This window comes from Podarcis vaucheri (assembly GCF_965113315.1).
Source record: "Podarcis vaucheri genome assembly, chromosome: 1".
In the NCBI taxonomy this organism is placed as follows: Eukaryota; Metazoa; Chordata; class Lepidosauria; order Squamata; family Lacertidae; genus Podarcis; species Podarcis vaucheri.
Genome location: NC_138759.1, coordinates 40,505,710 through 40,525,207, shown reverse-complemented (window position 1 = coordinate 40,525,207; position 19,498 = coordinate 40,505,710). Strand labels below are relative to the sequence as shown.

The following is a 19,498-nucleotide window of genomic DNA, read 5'->3' as shown; positions in this document are numbered from 1 at the left end:
TCCTTGAGTTCTTAACAAACAATACTTTGCTCCCTTTGACCCCCGGTGCTAGAAATAGGGCCAACCGGTGAGATAGGAAGCAGTATCCATGTGGGAGAAAACTTGTAGCCAAAACCGAAGAGCAAAGCGTCAGGCAGGGCAGAGGAGCAAGCCAGAAACAAGGACGGAAGTGCACCCAAAGGATACAGGTCAAGTTGAGAGCTCAGGAAGTCCCCATAGCTCAAGCACCTAGAGCAGAATACCCACTTATGGTCTTTGCTGTCCAGAAGGATCCAATGACTAGCCTAGGTGGGTGGCATCAGTCCAGGTCTTGTGGTTGCTGCGTAGGGATAGGCAGAATTCTCCTCCCCACCTAGGTTGGGGGGTGGAAATTCAGTGACCTTCTTGGCCAAATTCTTCCTATTAGGGGAAGAGTAGTACTTACAAGTTGCATTCTAAAGTGGTCTCTGGCTTGCCCCCCGGGTAAAGAGTTGCCGTAACAGGGTAACAGGGCAGTTGCTGTGGAATTGGACCCGCTGCGGGAGATTTATATGCCCCTGATGATGACTTGGAAACTTTGGCTAGTTCAAAATGCAGCAGCCAGATTACTGGCTGGGGGGTTCCATTTAGAACCCCCGTTTTAAAGCTGCAGCACTGGTTTGATTGATTGATTGATTGATTGATTGATTGAGAAGATTTGTAGACCACTTGGTCAAAATAAACTTCTCAAAGCTGTGTACAAATAAAGTTAAAACACAGCTGAAATCCACTGTCCACTTGAAGAAAAACACACAAAGACACCAACATAAAACAGACACATACATATAAATTGACACTATCATTACAAACAAAGATAAAATATATGAAACAATGATAAAATATATTCACATATATATGTGATGAGCTGTTTCTGGGCCAAATTCGAAGTGCTCACATTAGTGTTTAAGGCCTCAAATATTTGAAAGGTTGCCTCCTTCCCTACAGATTCTCTCTCAGGTGTTTAGAGATGCCCTCTTGGTAGTTCTACCATCCTTGGAATTTTGGTAGTGGCAACCCAAGACAAGGCATTTGCTCTGGCATTTCCCCAAACTGTAGTATTTCCTTCGCACGTATGTGCACCTTCATTGTATAGCTTTGTACATGCTGAAGCTGTACCTCTTTACCCTGGTCTGTGATACCTGAGAGAGAGAGAGAGATTTAAGGGCCTACCTTGTTCTTCTGATTACAAGTGGTTTAAACTGATTTCAATCTCGTGTTTTTACATTATTGTAACCCATCCTGGACCTTATGGTGAAGAATGTGTAATAGGCAGTTTTGCAATTTGTATTTTTAAGAACTGCTGATTTTATTTTTGAAAAAAGTTAACATCCGCTTTTATCAATAATTTAAATATATATTATGTGTAAAGCACTTAGAGGTTTTGATGATTAAGCGGTATATAAATCCTATTAAATGAATAAATCTAATTAATATTAAGAGTAATAATAATATATCTCCCTACACCCTTAAAAAGCTTATGTTAATCTACCGCTGAAATAAGTTCCTTTTAAGATAACAGGTTTGTGCCCACACTTGAAGAAGCTAATAATGAAGAACCGCTCAATGATTCAGGATATGCCAACAAGGGCAGATAGCAAACAATTGGGAAAAATCATTTGATGTTGATGTCCAGGAAGGATTTGTGGCACCAAAGAGGCAGCACTAGGACAAACAAGTTTGGAGAGCTTGTAAACAATTACTCCTTCATATCATGTTATACTTAGCTGGGATATCAACAAGGAGGATCAGCCATATATTTTGTTACTCCAAATATAGCTGCTTTTTAAGAAAGTCTTTTGTAGTTGTTCGTACCTGGCAGGGTATCCATTTCAAACAGCTTTTCAGCAGTGGTTTTTGGCAGGAAGAAGAATAAGCTGTTTTGACTAACTGTTTTGTAAGTTGTCCATTCTTATTGCATCAGCATTAATTATGCTTGATGGATTTGTCCTACAAGAACCTTACAGCAGCTTCTGACAGGTAGAGCTATCTTTTATGTCAGCAGTGTGAGTTTTTGATTAAGTGAATGTTTGGTTATTTTTAGACAAAGAGATATTCTCTCATTAAAAGGAAAATGTCTGATAACGTAGGCCTGGAAAAGATAATTTGATCTTTATTTGGAAAAAAGAGAGGAAGATTTCAATTTACCATCCAAAATGGGTAAACAGACATAATTTAATTATCTGACAGATAACATTTTGACTTGAGGCACACCACCAAAGTAAAAGACTGAACAAGAATAAAAGCCAAAAGGGCCTTAAATATTCCAGTTTAGCCAGGCTAAAAAAATGACCAGTCGTCCAGTAAAAGCATAAGAAAATCCCAGTACCGTATCAAGGCCAGCCAGATGCCTCTGGGAATCTCAGAAGCAGGATGTGAAGACAGTAACACTTGTTTCTGTATTAAAAATGTTGTATTGCTTTTTTTGTGATGCCACCTTCTACTCTGGAGAGGATTCATGCCATGTTTGTGGGATCCCGTGTGGAATGTGTTCCTATGCTTCTCTTCGATTGGTCTGAGCTTAATGCGGCACCAGTTTGTGAGAGCCAGCATGGTGTAGTGGTTAGGAGCAGTGGACTCGTAATCTGGTGAACCGGGTTCAATTCCCCACTCCTCCACATGCAGCTGCTGGGTGACCTTGGGCTAGTCACACTTCTCTGAAGTCTCTCAGCCTCTCTCACCTCACAGAGTGTTTGTTGTGAGGGAGGAAGGGAAAGGAGATTGTTAGCCGCTTTGAGACTCCTTCGGGTAGTGATAAAGCGGGATATCAAATCCAAACTCCTCCTCCTCCAGTTTTTATCAGAGTTCATACCCAGAACTTACCTTTGCTTCTGGAGTCACGCTATTGCACATGTGAAGCAATAATAAAGGAAAACGTGTTCTTGGATGTGTAACACCGGTCTTGAAAGACCTACATTGGCTCCCAGTATGTTTCCGAGCACAATTCAAAGTGTTGGTGCTGACCTTTAAAGCCCTAAACGGCCTTGGTCCAGTATACCTGAAGGAGCATCTCCACCCCCATCATTCTGCCCGGACGCTGAGGTCCAGCACCGAGGGCCTTCTGGCGGTTCCCTCATTGCAAGAAGCAAAGCTACAGGGAACCAGGCAGAGGGCCTTCTCGGTAGTGGCGCCCGCCCTGTGGAATGCCCTTCCAGCAGATGTCAAAGCGATAAACAACTACCTGACATTCAGAAGACATCTTAAGGCAGCCCTGTTCAGGGAAGTTTTTAACCTGTGATTTTACTGTATTTTTGGTTTTATGGAAGCCGCCCAGAGTGGCTGGGGAGGCCCAGCCAGATGGGCGGGGTATAAATAATAAATTATTATTATTATTATTATTATAAGTGTCAGCAAGCTTGAGTAAGATACACACACCCAAAATTAAGAAAGGGTGGTGACAGCTCCAGGGTAGGATTTGGCTTTCTGAAATACTTGAACTTGAACTTTACTAGTTTAAGAGCGGCCTAGATGGGTTTACATTTAAAAGAAGGACAAAGCAAAAAAATAATGGACACCATCATGGTGATGTCACATAGCAACTGCTGGATGAACAGTAGATCAGAAACCATAGAGGGTCATCTGGCAAGGAACATACCCAAGATGTTTCTCAGGTCACATGGCTACTCATTTCTCTGAGCTTTTCTCAGCCTTCCTTATCCACTGTTGTTGTTTATTACATTTGTATAGTGCCCTATACCCGTAGATCTCAGGGCAGTTCACAACATAAAATTGCAATATAAAAAATACAAAAAATACAAAATAAAAACATAAACAACCCAATACCCCCCCGACACATTTAAAATGATGTCAATTAGCCCAAGGCCTGGTTAAAAAGGAATGTTTTCATGAAGTATGTAATGAAGGCACCAGCCAAACCTCCCTGGGGAGAGCATTCCACAAACGGGGAACCACAACAGAAAAACCTGTTTTTGTGTTGCCACCCTCCAGACCTCTTGTGGAGGAGGCACACGAAGAAATGGCTTCAGAAGATGATATCAGGGTCTGAGTAGGTTCATATGAAGAGAGGCGGTCCTTGAGGTATTATGGTCCCAAGTCTTTGAGCATACCACAAGGACAAAGGGTTCTAATGACCTTTTGCCATGGGATGGGATCTGAAACTTTAAAGGCTCAAAAGGCACTGCGCTGTTTATACCTGTTGCATCCTTCCCTAGTCCCTTTTCTATCTGCAGACCTCTCACCCCAGTTCCCTTCCTGCTGTAGCTCACAGGAGGACACCAGTGCAGCAACCCGAGCCTTACTTTGTGCCTTTGTGTATAATAGAAAAAATCAGGATGGATGCTATGGTTGCAGTATAGGCTGTGAGCACTATGTGTTCTCGCATGAGTCTGACTTGATATAAAGCAATGATTTTTCCTAATAATAACTTTCTTCCCTTCCCTTCCCTTATTTTTTAGCTTTCTGAGAAATATGGAGTCCATATCTGTGGAGAAGGTGGAGAATATGAAACATTCACATTGGATTGCCCTCTGTTTAAGAAGAAAATAGTTGTGTAAGGAACTGCGCCTTCCCTTCCCTTTAAATTTTAGCACTGGGAACATATTAACTTTTAGCTTGAGGCCACTTCTGTTGGCAGCGGCAGAGCATGTCCTCTAAGTTCACAAACACTCACTTTGTTTAACACTGGCAAAGTCCTCCACTAACCTAAATCAATGCCTGACAAGACGAGGCCTTCATAGAAAGCTATAAACTTTTTAGACATTTGCACTTTCGTTTACTTGCTGATTATGGCCTGCAGTAAAACTGGTACCTACACACTGACACTTTTATCCTTTCATGAAGTGCGAATTGCCTGTAATATTTATCTTTCATTACAGCTACATTTGATAAACTGCCACATCAGTAGCCTGTGGGTTCCATTAACTCTGTTTCCCTTTTCTCTCTCTTTCCTTTTTTTTTTCTTTTGCTTTTTAACATTAGCAATTTAGGATGATAATGCTAAACATTTTGCTTGAATTACTAAAGGATGTTTTTGAATGTTAATGTTTTGAATCAGTCCAATTTGCACTGAGTGGGTTATTTCTTTGCCATAAATTCTTAAAATGTATGTGTAGAGGTATGGGAAATTTCTTTATCCTTATGTAGATTTGTCAGTACAATTATGGTAAATAACTTAGCCTGCATTTATTATAGGAGATATTTTGACTGCTATTATCCCTCTTTCATCTGAGTTTACAGATTTTCTAATAAAACAGTATCGGTGTCTGCTCCATACCACTTTTAGACCAATAATCTCAGTGAAGGGGGTAATTTGATTACAATATCCAAACAACTCACTTGGGAGTACCCCAGTTGGCTACACTTGGGCAAAATGGTTTGAAGATCGTATTACTTGGAATATTTCAGGCGTGAAAGCTACCCTTCCAATAAACACAGAATTGATCGGAACTGAATCTGTGCCAGCTGAAAGCGCCCTTGAGGGTACATTTATATAATAATTATGCTTCCACATGAGGATCTGCAAAACAATAAGGTCAGGCATAGGCTAGCATGTTGTAAGCAGTAAGAACATATACAGGTTTCCCAGATCCTTTGTGTAACATTTATTATAGTATAGTGGCAAACAGTGTGAGACGAAATATTTCAGATCAAATTTTGATTCAACCACAAATTCCAGTGCCACTCTCCCATTTTCTCCCAGATTAATATCTCCCTAAGGAAAGAGTGCTTCTGTTCACCAATGCCTTTGAAGCCAACTAGATACATGATGTAATGCTTCAAAGGCATTGAACGTGCCCCTGCCATCTCATTTGGGGTGGGTGGTTATGGCCTTCTTCATGTTGGTGCCCCAGTCATAAAAGGTTGTCTCCATGATATCTGGTGCTCACCTTCTTTTTGTGCTAAAGACCTTTATATTTTGTGGCTTTTAGAAGCAATTTTAGAATGCATTGGTTATTTCTATGTGAAATATTACCGTAAATAAAAGTGGCTAGATAGATAGATAGATAGATAGAAAGATAGGCCTGGAGGCATATGAGACTTGCCTTGCCAAAGCTAAGCAGGTCTGAGTTGGGTCAGTGCCTGGATGGGAGACAACCTGGGAATCACATGTATGCCACCTTGGGCTCTGTGGTGGATAAAGGTGGGATATGAACAAAACAAAACAAAACACTGCTTCTTTTATGATACTTGCATTTTTAAGTGATTCTAAGATATTTATTATTTTATTATAAGTAGTTTTATACCTCTGCTGAGGTAAGAATCAAGGCAATAAAACAATAATGAAATGCACCCACATTGAGAACAAAACCAGACTAGTAAGAATGACAACTTCACTGCCTCTTAAAAAGCTTTCTTTTATTTCTTTTATTTATTTCTTTTATTTTTGCTGCTCTTTGTATGAGAGGGGCAGAGTGGATAGGTGGGCCTCTCTAGGTAACACATTCCACAACTGATTATTAAATTACTCTTACAAAAAATGCTGGTATAATCAGCCATTCTGGTTCTGCTCTACATTGCTTGTTTCCCCCTGTGCTTGGCAATTCTGTCTTTAATAATGCTGCCTACTATTTTTCCGAAACATGCATTATGTTAACTGGCCTGGAATTTGCCAGATTCCCTCTGGAAGAGGAAGAAGAAGAAGAAGAGTTTGGATTTGATATCCCGCCTTTCACTCCCCTTCAGGAGTCTCAAAGCGGCTAACATTCTCCTTTCCCTTCCTCCCCCACAACAAACACTCTGTGAGGTGAGTGGGGCTGAGAGACTTCAAAGAAGTGTGACTGGCCCAAGGTCACCCAGCAGCTGCATGTGGAGGTGCGGAGACGCGAACCCGGTTCCTTTTTTTTAGAAACCGTTGTCATACTGGGTGCTTTCCAGTCTACAGAAACAGAGGCTGATATTAGGACAAGTTACATATGTTGTTAGAAGTCCACATCTGAGTGAAACTTTAGTCATGACACAAGGTCTGTGATCCTTGCATGCCTGTTTAATACTGCTTTGAATGTGCAGATAGGGCTATAATCATATGATCTGATTGTATCTGTCCCATGGTTGACCACTAATGCTTTTTAAAAAAAGAACCTAATTGTTGAAATGTTCAGTGTAATCTGAAATAAATGTTTATGATTCTGTTATTACAGGGATTTATCAGAAGTTGTTGTGCATTCAGCCGATGCATTTGCACCCGTGGCTTATCTTCGACTATTAAAATTGCACTTAGAAGATAAGGCAAGTACCGCATTCCAGTTTTAATATACTTATATTAATAATATTTATTTTTAAATCTGTTCTGTCTCATTACTGAGGCTCAGAGCAGATAACAGTGATTTAACCACAGATACACAAAATGTCCAAATGGGATCCGGGGGGGGGGGGGAACACAGATAAAAGGTAATACTGCTAAAGCTCCATTCCTTACCAATTTAAATCCTGGCCACCACATTACACCCTAAAGGTAATGGTATTTCAGCATTTCAAAGTTGATGAGCCTCCAAGAGAAGACAGAGGAACATTAGTTGGACAGTTATCTATGTCTGTGCTCTTGCTGTTCATATTTAGTGTGTATAATTTAGACAATACTTCTATATTACCTTGCAGATGATGGATGGGGAACCTCAGGCTCTCCAGGTGTTGCTAGACTATAGCTGTCATCATCCCTGAGCATTGGCCATGCTGGCTGGGGCTGATGGAAGTTGCAGTCCAACAATATATGGAGGACCACAGACTCTCCACCCTTGGTCGATAGTGATAACAGAGATGCGTTAGGCCCAAACTGTTAAGTTCTAAACCCATGCTCCAAAAAGGATACAGAGACATCATGCTGATCCTGATGATTCACTGCCATCTACTTGCCTTTTTAGTTATTTGAAAAATGTATGGACCTCTTTTCAAACACATGTTTCACAAAGTGGGTCACAACAAATATATATATATCAACCAAAAATCATAATACAATTTTGAAACCCAATAAAACCAACCATTTCATTACATTTCAAACAGCACAAAATGACAATACTCAGCAACACATAGCCCTTAAATGCAGCAGTGAAACAGTAGGTCTTTAAGGCGCTTTTAAAGGTATCGGGAGATACAGCCTCTCAAAGAGTACTAACAAATTATTGATGGAAGTCTGAATCTGACAAGGATTTTCACAAAGGGATCACCCAAACACAGACACACTGAAAAAACCCGTTTGTGAATGGTCTTTTTGTACATTTTTTAAGGCAAAAGTCTCAAATACATACAACAAAGAATAAAAATTTCAACAGGGACTCTTAGCTGGCTTGAAAACTTTATGGGAGAGGGATTTAAGTCAAAAATAAACAATACCCAATTGTTAGATAATATGGTTCTCTAAAACAATATGGCCTGTTCTCTAATTTATATATTTTAATTGCTGCTATATCTACTGTCCCTGTTATACCTAATTGCTAATTTAAATGTATCCCTATTGTGCTTTATGACTTCCCTGATTTTGTATGTGAGCTGGAATTGGTCTGTAACTGAAATTATTCAATATGGCCTGTTTCAGCTTACATTAGAGAAAATACTTTTACAACAAGGCACAGGTAGTATAGGACCCATGCAGGCACATAGATCTCTGGTGGGCCTGTCCATTTGTCTCTGATTTGATAGAAGGTCTGCGATAAAATTACTGCAGTGTTCAAGGAAAAGGTAGGCTTCCCTTGCCCTATGGTTGTATTTATTACCACTCTTTGAACAATCAAACCTAAATCTAAATTGAAAGAACTCTTAGTTTTCTTAAAAGCAGCTACATGGCCATCAATAATGAAACAGTGGAAAACACTGAATGGTTTAAATCTTAATTTATGGAATTGCAGTCTTTCAGTAGCTGAAAAATTAACACATCAAGCATGGAATCTTCTGAAAACTTTTACATAATATAGAAAATGTATATTTTCCAATTGTCATACAAATCATGTATATTCTCTTTCATCAGAAAAGCTGCAAGACTTTATTCTATATTCTATTAATACCTTTAGTCTTGAGCTGGGTGGCTCAACTTGTAAGATATACAATTTCATTGGCTGTGGAATGACATTTTGACTTGTGTTATCTTTGTGCATATTTTATACTTCAGTTAAAAAAGTAACCAAAAAAATAGGTGAGCATTGCATAAAACACACTGTTTAAGTCATAGCTTTTTAAAAATTGCCAGAGTATTTCTTCTTCTTCTTGGCGATCTCCCATAACTGAGTAAGATTGTCGTCCGTGAACACAGTCTTAATTCTAGATCCACACGTCCTTCCACAGTGGGGACATAGTTTTCAGAGCAGGAGTTGATCACAGTGAGTGTTGCCAAACATGCCTTCCTCTTCCTGTGTTTGAGCATCTTCACAGTCCATGATACCTTTGGTAAAGGTTGTCAGTGTTTATGTTACATTTTTTTAGATTTGCCTTGAGAGAGTCTTTAAACCTCTTTTGTTGCCCACCAGCATTACACTTTCCATTTTTAAGTTCGGAATAGAGTAGTTGCTTTGGAAGACGATAATCAAGCAATCTGCACAACATGACCAGTCCAACGAAGTCGATGTTGAAGAATCATTGCTTTGACACTTGTGATCTTTGCTTCTTCTAGTACATTGACATTAGTTCGCCTGTCTCCCTACATGATGTGTAAAAATTTTCAGAGACACCGTTGATGGAATCTTTCAAGGAGTTGGAGATATAAACTAAAACGATGAAGTGAGAAAGCAATAGTTTTGTTAAGAACCTCAAAAGTCTCCTTTCTAACTTCTGTTCCTGTGACCAAGTTATGTTCTTTAGCAGTATTGATCTAACAGTAATGATACCTGTGAAGCATTGTGCTCCCATGCCAGAAGTGCTTTGCGAATATATACGCCTGTAAGCTAAACCAGACAATAATAATAAAAATTATGTTAACATTTGCAGGGTTGGTGTCTCCCCTCGCCGCCCCCAGCTTCTCATGGCACAAATGGGATCCACTGTAGAAAGAAAAATAACAGCAGAAATGGTATCACGCTGTCTTGTAGCCTGCTTGGAAATATTTACTGTGGCTATTTAGTTCCATGTGTTTATAATTACTATGGTATAATTGACACAAACAAAATATGAAGCGAAAAGCTTTGCACCTCAGATGCTCAGGTTGTGTATCAATTAATGTAGGATTATATAACAAGGATTCATAGTACACGGAAGCTAAATATATACTTCCCAAGATACACAGTAAGCTGCTAATACTTTCGTTGAGAGACAAATAATTTGCTTACAGACTGATCCTGTGCTCGGATACAGTCTGTTCAGGGATCTTTACTGCAAACTCAGGAGATTTCATTGGCACAGTAGAGCAGAACTTAGCTGTAGTGTCTAATAATACAACTGACCCCATTTATTGTTGGCATTAAGGGAAGCTTGCTGTTTTGGAAAGTGAATTGGAAGGAAGCCAGCAGTCTTACAGAATGAGTGGTAGCTTCAGAAGTTGAAGCATTAAAAGCACAATACACTTTTACATGCATTGATGAAATTTGTATCTCAAAACCCATTTAGAGGAAGAACACTTTTCTATGAACGACTGTTCGGTTGAGAGGACACTTAACTCTTTCTATGCTTCTATTTCCCCTCTCGAAATGTCCTCCAACCATCTCCCTCCACTCCCTCCTGAGGAATATCCCCGAGTATTAAGCAGCCTGCTGGAGTAACAGTGAAAACCGCAATAAGGCGCATTTAGGTGCGGGGAAATTGAGTCTCTACAGACCTTCCAGTGAGTTTGCCACTAGTGTTCTTCACAGGTCTTTGTGTTAAATGCTTCTTTGTGCTAAAACATTTTGGTTTGGTTTTATTTGGTACGTGATACTCAAACACCATTAATGATCACAGCCGGTTTTGTGTTTCGTTTAAAAATATTGACTTTTCAAGAGTATATAGGCATATGCCATAGTAGGTCTTATCTCAGAAAGCACTGCTGTACATTCATCAAAAAGAGACATAATTCTTTATTTTTAGAATTCTGCTTCCTAGCACCATGTTCCCCATTCTCAAATGTGCCATTTTAGTACACACCTTGTTTGACGAGGATTTTTTTCTGCAGAGCAAAGCCTTAAAATATTACTGTGAGACTGAAAATTATGCCAGTCGGCTATGTGAAGTGAAACCAAATAAGCTGAATAAGAGAACACTCTCGGAGAGGGGAGAGAAAGTGGAAATATATTAATATTTCTTAGGGGCACTGACTTTATTGCTCATGGCAAACTTGATGCTAAAATGCTCCATACATCACTACAATGTGACAGGCTAGGGAAAATGAAAAACACAAAGCTTTACATAAATCAGGCAAAAAATCATATTAAAATGCATAACATTTTATATAAGAATCAAGATTTTACTTTTATCTATTCAGAAGCTCTTTCCTCCTTCTTATGTAGATGTTTAAGATTTTGTTAAAGCCCCACAGTTTCAAGCAGTTTTATAGCAAATCATTTTTCAAATTCATTGTAGACAAAGCTGTCACATTCTTAAAGAGCTAGCATTTATGGAATTGTAGTTTAGATTCTGGTATATACACTTAATGTCTTGTAGAGTTAAGGAGGAAAATAGTTTGTTTTGTGTTGTGATGGAATCATGGCAAAAGGCATTAAATCTTTCGATTAATTTATTTTCTGTCACACTATAATAAGCTACATTTTCAATAAATTGTAACTATGGAGGGGCATTTGGTTTTTCAAGAGCATAATGCATCAAATGATTTAAGGTTTTAACCCCATAGGACCAGAGAGCTATTCATACTGGCAAGGCAAGCATTTAGTCTTGAGTAATTTCTACTTCTTATTTCTGTGTTTATCCTTCTAAAGCCCTTCAACCAGTTAATGCATTGTAACTCTTGCGAAAGTAAAACATTCATGGTCCCATTCTAAGGCACAGTTAAGCATACTTAAGTAGTATCAGTGGAATTTAAGCCTGCTTAATTGTGCACAAGATCGAGAGCCATTTGAATAGCTTGACTTCTCTGTTTTGTAGTGAAACAGAAACGGTTGCCTCACAAAAGAAACACATTTCTTGAACAGGAGATTTCCGTGTGGTACTGCACATGCTACCCCAACATCCCATGATCCACACCCTCCGGCTTAGTGTGATAGTGCTTAGAATTCCATGGGATGTTTTTCTGTTCATTGAGGTAAGGTCAGAGTGGAGTATACAATGTTGGTGCACATGGGGACATTGGGGCTGTGGTTTTCACCCTGAGGTGGGTTAATATCTTTAAGATGTTGTTTCAGAGAATGTTGAACCTCCTCAAACATCAAATAATACTTTTAAGTCGGTTTGTATAGTTTTGTAGTACTGTATATTGGATGATGGACTCAAGGGCATCCTAGAATCATAGAATCATAGAATCATAGAGTTGGAAGAGACCACAAGGGCCATCGAGTCCAACCCCCTGCCAAGCAGGAAACACCATCAGAGCACTCCTGACATATGGTTGTCAAGCCTCTGCTTAAAGACCTCCAAAGTAGGAGACTCCACCACACTCCTTGGCAGCAAATTCCACTGTCGAACAGCTCTTACTGTCAGGAAGTTCTTCCTAATGTTTAGGTGGAATCTTCTTTCTTGTAGTTTGGATCCATTGCTCCGTGTCCGCTTCTCTGGAGCAGTAGAAAACAACCTTTCTCCCTCCTCTATGTGACATCCTTTTATATATTTGAACATGGCTATCATATCACCCCTTAACCTCCTCTTCTCCAGGCTAAACATGCCCAGCTCCCTTAGCCGTTCCTCATAAGGCATCGTTTCCAGGCCTTTGACCATTTTGGTTGCCCTCTTCTGGACACGTTCCAGTTTGTCAGTGTCCTTCTTGAATTGTGGTGCCCAGAACTGGACACAGTACTCCAGGTGTGGTCTGACCAGAGCAGAATACAGTGGCACTATTACTTCCCTTGATCTAGATGCTATACTCCTATTGATGCAGCCCAGAATTGCATTGGCTTTTTTAGCTGCCGCGTCACACTGTTGGCTCATGTCAAGTTTGTGGTCAACCAAGACTCCTAGATCCTTTTCACATGTACTGCTCTCAAGCCAGGTGTCACCCATCTTGTATTTGTGCCTCTCATTTTTTTTGCCCAAGTGCAATACTTTACATTTCTCCCTGTTAAAATTCATCTTGTTTGTTTTTGCCCAGTTCTCTAATCTGTCAAGGTCGTTTTGAAGTGTGATCCTGTCCTCTGGGGTGTTAGCCACCCCTCCCAGTTTGGTGTCATCTGCAAATTTGATCAGGATGCCCTTGAGTCCATCATCCAAGTCGTTGATAAAGATGTTGAATAAGACCGGGCCCAAGACAGAACCCTGTGGCACCCCACTAGTCACTCTTCTCCAGGATGAAGAGGAACCATTGATGAGCACCCTTTGGGTTCGGTCAGTCAGCCAGTTACAAATCCACTGAGTGGTAGCATAGTCAAGACCGCATTTTACCAGCTTCTTTACAAGAATATCATGGGGCACCTTGTCAAATGCTTTGCTGAAATCAAGGTAGGCTACATCCACTGCGTTCCCTTCATCTACCAGGCTTGTAATTCTGTCAAAAAACGAGATCAGGTTAGTCTGACATGACTTATCCTGATCAAATTTGCAGATGACACCAAACTGGGAGGGGTGGCTAGCACCCCAGAGGACAGGATCACACTTCAAAACGACCTTGAATTTTAACAGGGCGAAATGTAAAGTATTGCACTTGGGCAAAAAAAATGAGAGGCACAAATACAAGATGGGTGACACCTGGCTTGAGAGCAGTACATGTGAAAAGGATCTAGGAGTCTTGGTTGACCACAAACTTGACATGAGCCAACAGTGTGACGCGGCAGCTAAAAAAGCCAATGCAATTCTGGGCTGCATCAATAGGAGTATAGCATCTAGATCAAGGGAAGTAATAGTGCCACTGTATTCTGCTCTGATCAGACCTCACCTGGAGTACTGTGTCCAGTTCAGGGCACCACAGTTCAAGAAGGACACTGACAAACTGGAACGTGTTCAGAGGAGGGCAACCAAAATGGTCAAAGGCCTGGAAATGATGCCTTATGAGGAACGGCTAAGGGAGCTGGGCATGTTTAGCCTGGAGAAGAGGAGGTTAAGGGGTGATATGATAGCCATGTTCAAATAAATAAAAGGATGTCACATAGAGGAGGGAGAAAGGTTGTTTTCTGCTGCTCCAGAGAAGCGGACACGGAGCAATGGATCCAAACTACAAGAAAGAAGATTCCACCTAAACATTAGGAAGAACTTCCTGACAGTAAGAGCTGTTCGACAGTGGAATTTGCTGCCAAGGAGTGTGGTGGAGTCTCCTACTTTGGAGGTCTTTAAGCAGAGGCTTGACAACCATATGTCAGGAGTGCTCTGATGGTGTTTCCTGCTTGGCAGGGGGCTGGACTCGATGGCCCTTGTGGTCTCTTCCAACTCTATGATTCTATGATTCTATATCCATGTCAGCAAATCCCATTGAGTTCATTGCAGCTTGCTCCCAGATAAGTAGGCATAGGATTACAGCTGAAATTGATATATAAAGGATTTCTTTTTCTAAATTGCTAAAATTAGAAGAGGATCCCAATTGCCACCAGTTCTCCCTTCACTGCATGCTGTATTGTCTTCAAGTGCTTCCTATCGTTTAGGGATCTTTTATGGGACATGTGGGAGACTAAGAAGAGCCCTTCTTGAGCAGACCAGAGGTTCATCTTGTCTAGTATCCTGTTCTCTCAGAAGCTTATGAGAAGCCCACAAACAGGACATGAGAGCAGTAACACTCTTCCACTGTTGTCCCATAGCAACTGGTATTCAGATACATGAATACCAGTTCATGACTAGTATCAACTGATAGTACCAACTAGTCAAGGCTTCATGACTAGTACCAACTGATGACTTTATCCTCCATGAAAAATTGTCCAAGCAGCTTTTAAAGCCATTTACGTGGGTAGCCAACATTACAGCTTCCAGTATAAAATTCCATTGTTTTTCTATGCACAATGTGAAGAAGCCCGACCTTTTTGTGTGTCCTGAATCTCCACCATTCACTGTGAGAGGGGGATTTCTCTCTACCCACTTTCTCCACACGTACATGTTTTAAAGCTCATTAGTATTCTCTTTTGCTTTATATCGGAACTAAAAAAGTCCCATACATTATAACCCTCCCACATAGGAGAGTTTCTGCAGCCCCTTGACTATTTTGGTTGCTTCTCTTTTTTTGCAGCTTTTTAAGCTGTGCAATTTTTGAGATGCAGCAATCAGGACTACCCAGTTTTCGAAGTGTAGTCACACCATAGGTTTACATACATGCAGTTATTGACAGTTATATTTTCCATCCCTTTCCTAATGATCCCCGCCATGGAATCACCTCTTTTTCCCCACAGCTTCCTCATTGAGTTGACATTGAGCTCACCAAATGACCCCAAGATCTTTTCCTCATTAGTCACAACCAGCTCCTATCCTGCCAGTTTATATGTGTTAGTGTTGGTTTTACACTGACTTACATTGAATAGCATTCGCCAATTTGTCCGCAATTTATCCAGTTTGTAGAGATCTTTTCAGAGATCTTTGTAAGCGTTTGTACATCTGCAAACCCAGCTACTACTTGTTGTTGTTGTTTAGTCGTTTAGTCGTGTCCGACTCTTCGTGACCCCATGGACCAGAGCACGCCAGGCACTTCTGTCTTCCACTGCCTCCCGCAGTTTGGTCAAACTCATGTTTGTAGCTTTGAAGACACTATCCAACCATCTCGTCCTCTGTCGTCCCCTTCTCCTTGTGCCCTCCATCTTTCCTAACATCAGGGTCTTTTCCAGGGAGTCTTCTCTTCTCATGAGGTGGCCAAAGTATTGGAGCCTCAGCTTCACGATCTGTCCTTCCAGTAAGCACTCAGGGCTGATTTCCTTAAGAATGGATAGGTTTGATCTTCTTGCAGTCCATGGGACTCTCAAGAGTCTCCTCCAGCACCATAATTCAAAAGCTACTACACTGTTCACCTTTTAACTCCAGACATGCTGTAAATTATTTAGAAAGCGTTCATCCCAATACAATTTTTTTTAGGAGACACTTTTTATAACCCTTCATTGTGGGTATTGTCTGTGTATTCCTCTCTTTGCTCCATGTTCTTTAACCAGTTACTGATCCACGAGATTATCTATCCTCTTATTCCGTTTGTGCCAAGTTTATTTAGAAACCTTTCGGTAGAATTTACTGGATCATTCCTGCCCACATGCTTACTGACACTCTCACGGAACACTGAATTTTGGAGCATAAAGGGTTAGTGAGATAGGACTTACCTTTGCCATCTTCCACAGCAAGACATATTCTCCTTTAGATTCAAACTCGTAGTGAAGTTAATCCATGCAAAACCTGTCACGTAATAAGCAGTATACATTAGTGTATGATAGTACCTATTTGCTATATATACACATGGCTTTTTAAAGATACCCTTCCCATTCACATAGAATGCAGGCACATCCCTGCTAATGTTTGTTACATGGGAAACAGATCAACAACCTATCTTTACTATAAGAGATCAGCTGGTGGGTCATATTCAGGCCCTGTAAACCTCCCCCACCCCGGTCTCTACCAACACCAGATTGGGAGCAAAAAGCTTGGGTGGTATTCAGCTAAACAGTTCTGCTAGCACAAGCACTCGTCGCTGTGCTATAGAACTCCCTAAATCTGTTCTGGAGGGGCGAGGGAAAATCCACAGTATATTTAGGGGGCCTATGGGGAGAGAAGAGGGAAGGTATGTTCAGTTGCGCTTGCGCTGGCAGAACTGTTTAGTTGGATACTTCCCCATGTTCTTGGTTTCTCTTGGTGAGCTCCTTTCCTCTTGGGAAATGTGAGCTTCCATAAGTGGCTGTGACATAATTACTGAACCTTTGGGACACCTTCTCATTCCCTGATGAGGGATGCTTCCCTGTTCAGATGGGCTCTGCTACTATGTCAATTTAGAGCACTGATAGGAGTTTCGTGAGCTACAGCCGTTGCCCTGCAAAAATCTAGTATGATGTTCCTTTTTCTCCCATTATTTATTATGTTGGATAATCTTCAGTGCACAAAGAACTTTTTATCTCACTGGCTGTCATGGTGATGTTAGGTAGGTAAGCTGTATGATGGACAATGTACCAAGGACCTATGCAGTCTCAAAAATTTTCAAAGCCGTAAAGAAAACATAAGCATAAGGATAGTGTAGGAAGATTTACAAAAGGTAGGCCTGGGCGTATGGAAGGGTAGACCAGAGCACATAGAAACCCCTGGTCACTGGAATCCATTGTCATAATTCATGATAATTCTAATAGAAGTCATATCTGGGCTGACCAGATTAAACAAGAATGGTATTTGTTGAGTGCATTGCATGTTGAGTTCAGTGTTCAAACATGTCATTCTCCTTAGTTATGTTTCGCAGGTGTTAATTTTACATTCTTTCAATTGAATATTTTATAATCACTCCACAGTTTGGGCTAGCATGCCTTGGTATAATAATCAGCTCCTGTTCTCTTCTGCTGTTCTGTAATGCATTTTCTTTAGCTAAATCTCTTAATGTTTAACTACAAAGGCTCACTGGAAATTTGTTTTAGATTGTTTCTGGCAGCACAATGAACCCTTGTGCCTCAGGGAGAATAACATTTTATTCACTGTTCTGGTTTAATACATTACCGCACAACTTCAAGATGCATTTTTGCATAATAATGGAAAAGATTCCTCTACTCTTTCTTTATTAAAAACTTAAGAATGTTATTTTTCCTGCACATTTTATGCGTCTAATACCTTTTTTAAAGTATAGATATTGGCATGTCAAATGTGCTTTGTTTTATAGGTATATTATAAACTCTTAATAACATTATTTGTCACCTAACATTCATAGTTGTCCATGGAGGCCTCAGTTTCCTCTTCACTGGAAAACAAGGGCACTGTTGTATGAAGTGTAGCTTCATCAATATTTTACTTTCTCCTGTAAGAATTTGATATGATATGCCTTGAATATAAAATCTCTTCATCCTTCTCTTTTACAAAAGTTATATTGTGCTTCTATTTATTGGACACCACAAACGGTTTCATATATGGCAATTTTACATAGAGTAATTCTTTTTTTAAAAAAAGATTTATACCCTGCCCTTCAATAAAATTCCAGGAGAGACTTACATTTCTGAAACACAAAACAACATAGAAACATTGACTTAGAGTTGGGTGGGACCTTGTAGTCCATTTTCCTCAGATCTCTCTTAGTTCAGGTAATCATAGAGCCCTCTTTGCTTGCTTACCGTCTGGTGATGGGACAATTATATGGACCATTCTGATATGATTTAGCAAACAAAATACCTGTGTTTAACTGAAGTAATAATAAAAAAGTTCTGTTACCTGAGCTGGAAATAAGCCACATCAAAATTGCTGTCTAAAAGCAGCATAAGCTGTACATTTAGGAAGCCTTCAAATCATAGTCATTTGTGTAAGTATTATGTCACTGCTGCTTTTCACACTTTATATTGTTGTAATCTCTGTAAGCCTTAATTACAGATTGATTCCCCTTTGCTTGCTTTTTTTTGGGGGGAGCACTTATTGCTCAAGGAATATAACTATAGAATTCCTGTTGTAACATTTTAATTTTTGAAGTAAATAGTATGGGGGAGGGGGAACCATGTAATTTTGTTGGGAATATTTATGGCATAATCTGTGCTAGAATAGGAGGGAAATCACATAATTGGCTCTGTCAAGTGAAATATCAGGGTTATTTAGTAAAAAGAGAATCCCTGCTGCAAGGATAACTATTTCATAATGCCCGCTGTCAGTAATGCATGGCTGATCATTAGGGCCTACATTCCCTGAAAGGACATGAACTGGTACCAAACTTAAGCTTTGCTTTACCCTTTTATCACATTCCTGTAAAAACACATAATGCACAAAGACACACGAGGCAACAAATGGTTCAGGAGCTGAATTAATGTGAACTCTTAAGTTCTGCTGCTGCTTTTGTGCTAGTTCTTTCAAGGTGATCAGCTCTTCAAGTGATCACATCCAGTCAGAGATTGCATTATTAATATGATGGCATCATAACATGGTGCAGCCAAGGGGAGGGAAAGTAGTGTTCCTATGTTAATTTTGAATGGGTGAACATACTTGCCCTTCTCCAGCAGCCACGAAATTAAAAGATGCCTGCTTCTTGGGAGAAAAGCAATGGCAAACCTAGACAGCATCTTAAAAAGCAGAGACATCACCTTGCCAACAAAGGTCTGTATAGTTAAAGCTATGGTTTTCCCAGTATGGTTTTCCAGATGTATGGAAGTGAGAGCTGGACCATAAAGAAGGCTGATCGCGGGAGAATTGATGCTTTTGAAGGAGGAGACTCTTGAGAGTCCCATGGACTGCAAGAAGATCAAACCTCTCCATTCTTAAGGAAATCAGCCCTGAGTGCTCACTGGAAGGACAGATTGTGAAGCTGAGGCTCCAATACTTTGGCCACCTCATGAGAAGAGAAGACTCCCTGGAAAAGACCCTGATGTTGGGAAAGATGGAGGGCACAAGGAGAAGGTGACGGCAGAGG

At 40.3% G+C, this 19,498-nt stretch overlaps 1 protein-coding gene across 1 annotated transcript in view; it reads left to right on the top strand.

Moving 5' to 3' along the window:
• Positions 1-19,498, top strand: part of DPH6 (diphthamine biosynthesis 6) — a 245,867-nt gene that overhangs the window by 83,939 nt on the left and 142,430 nt on the right. The window contains exons 7-8 of the mRNA XM_082241429.1: positions 4,431-4,525; positions 7,113-7,200. Coding sequence (XP_082097555.1) covers positions 4,431-4,525; positions 7,113-7,200 — 183 coding nt within the window. The remainder of the gene's footprint in view (positions 1-4,430; positions 4,526-7,112; positions 7,201-19,498) is intronic.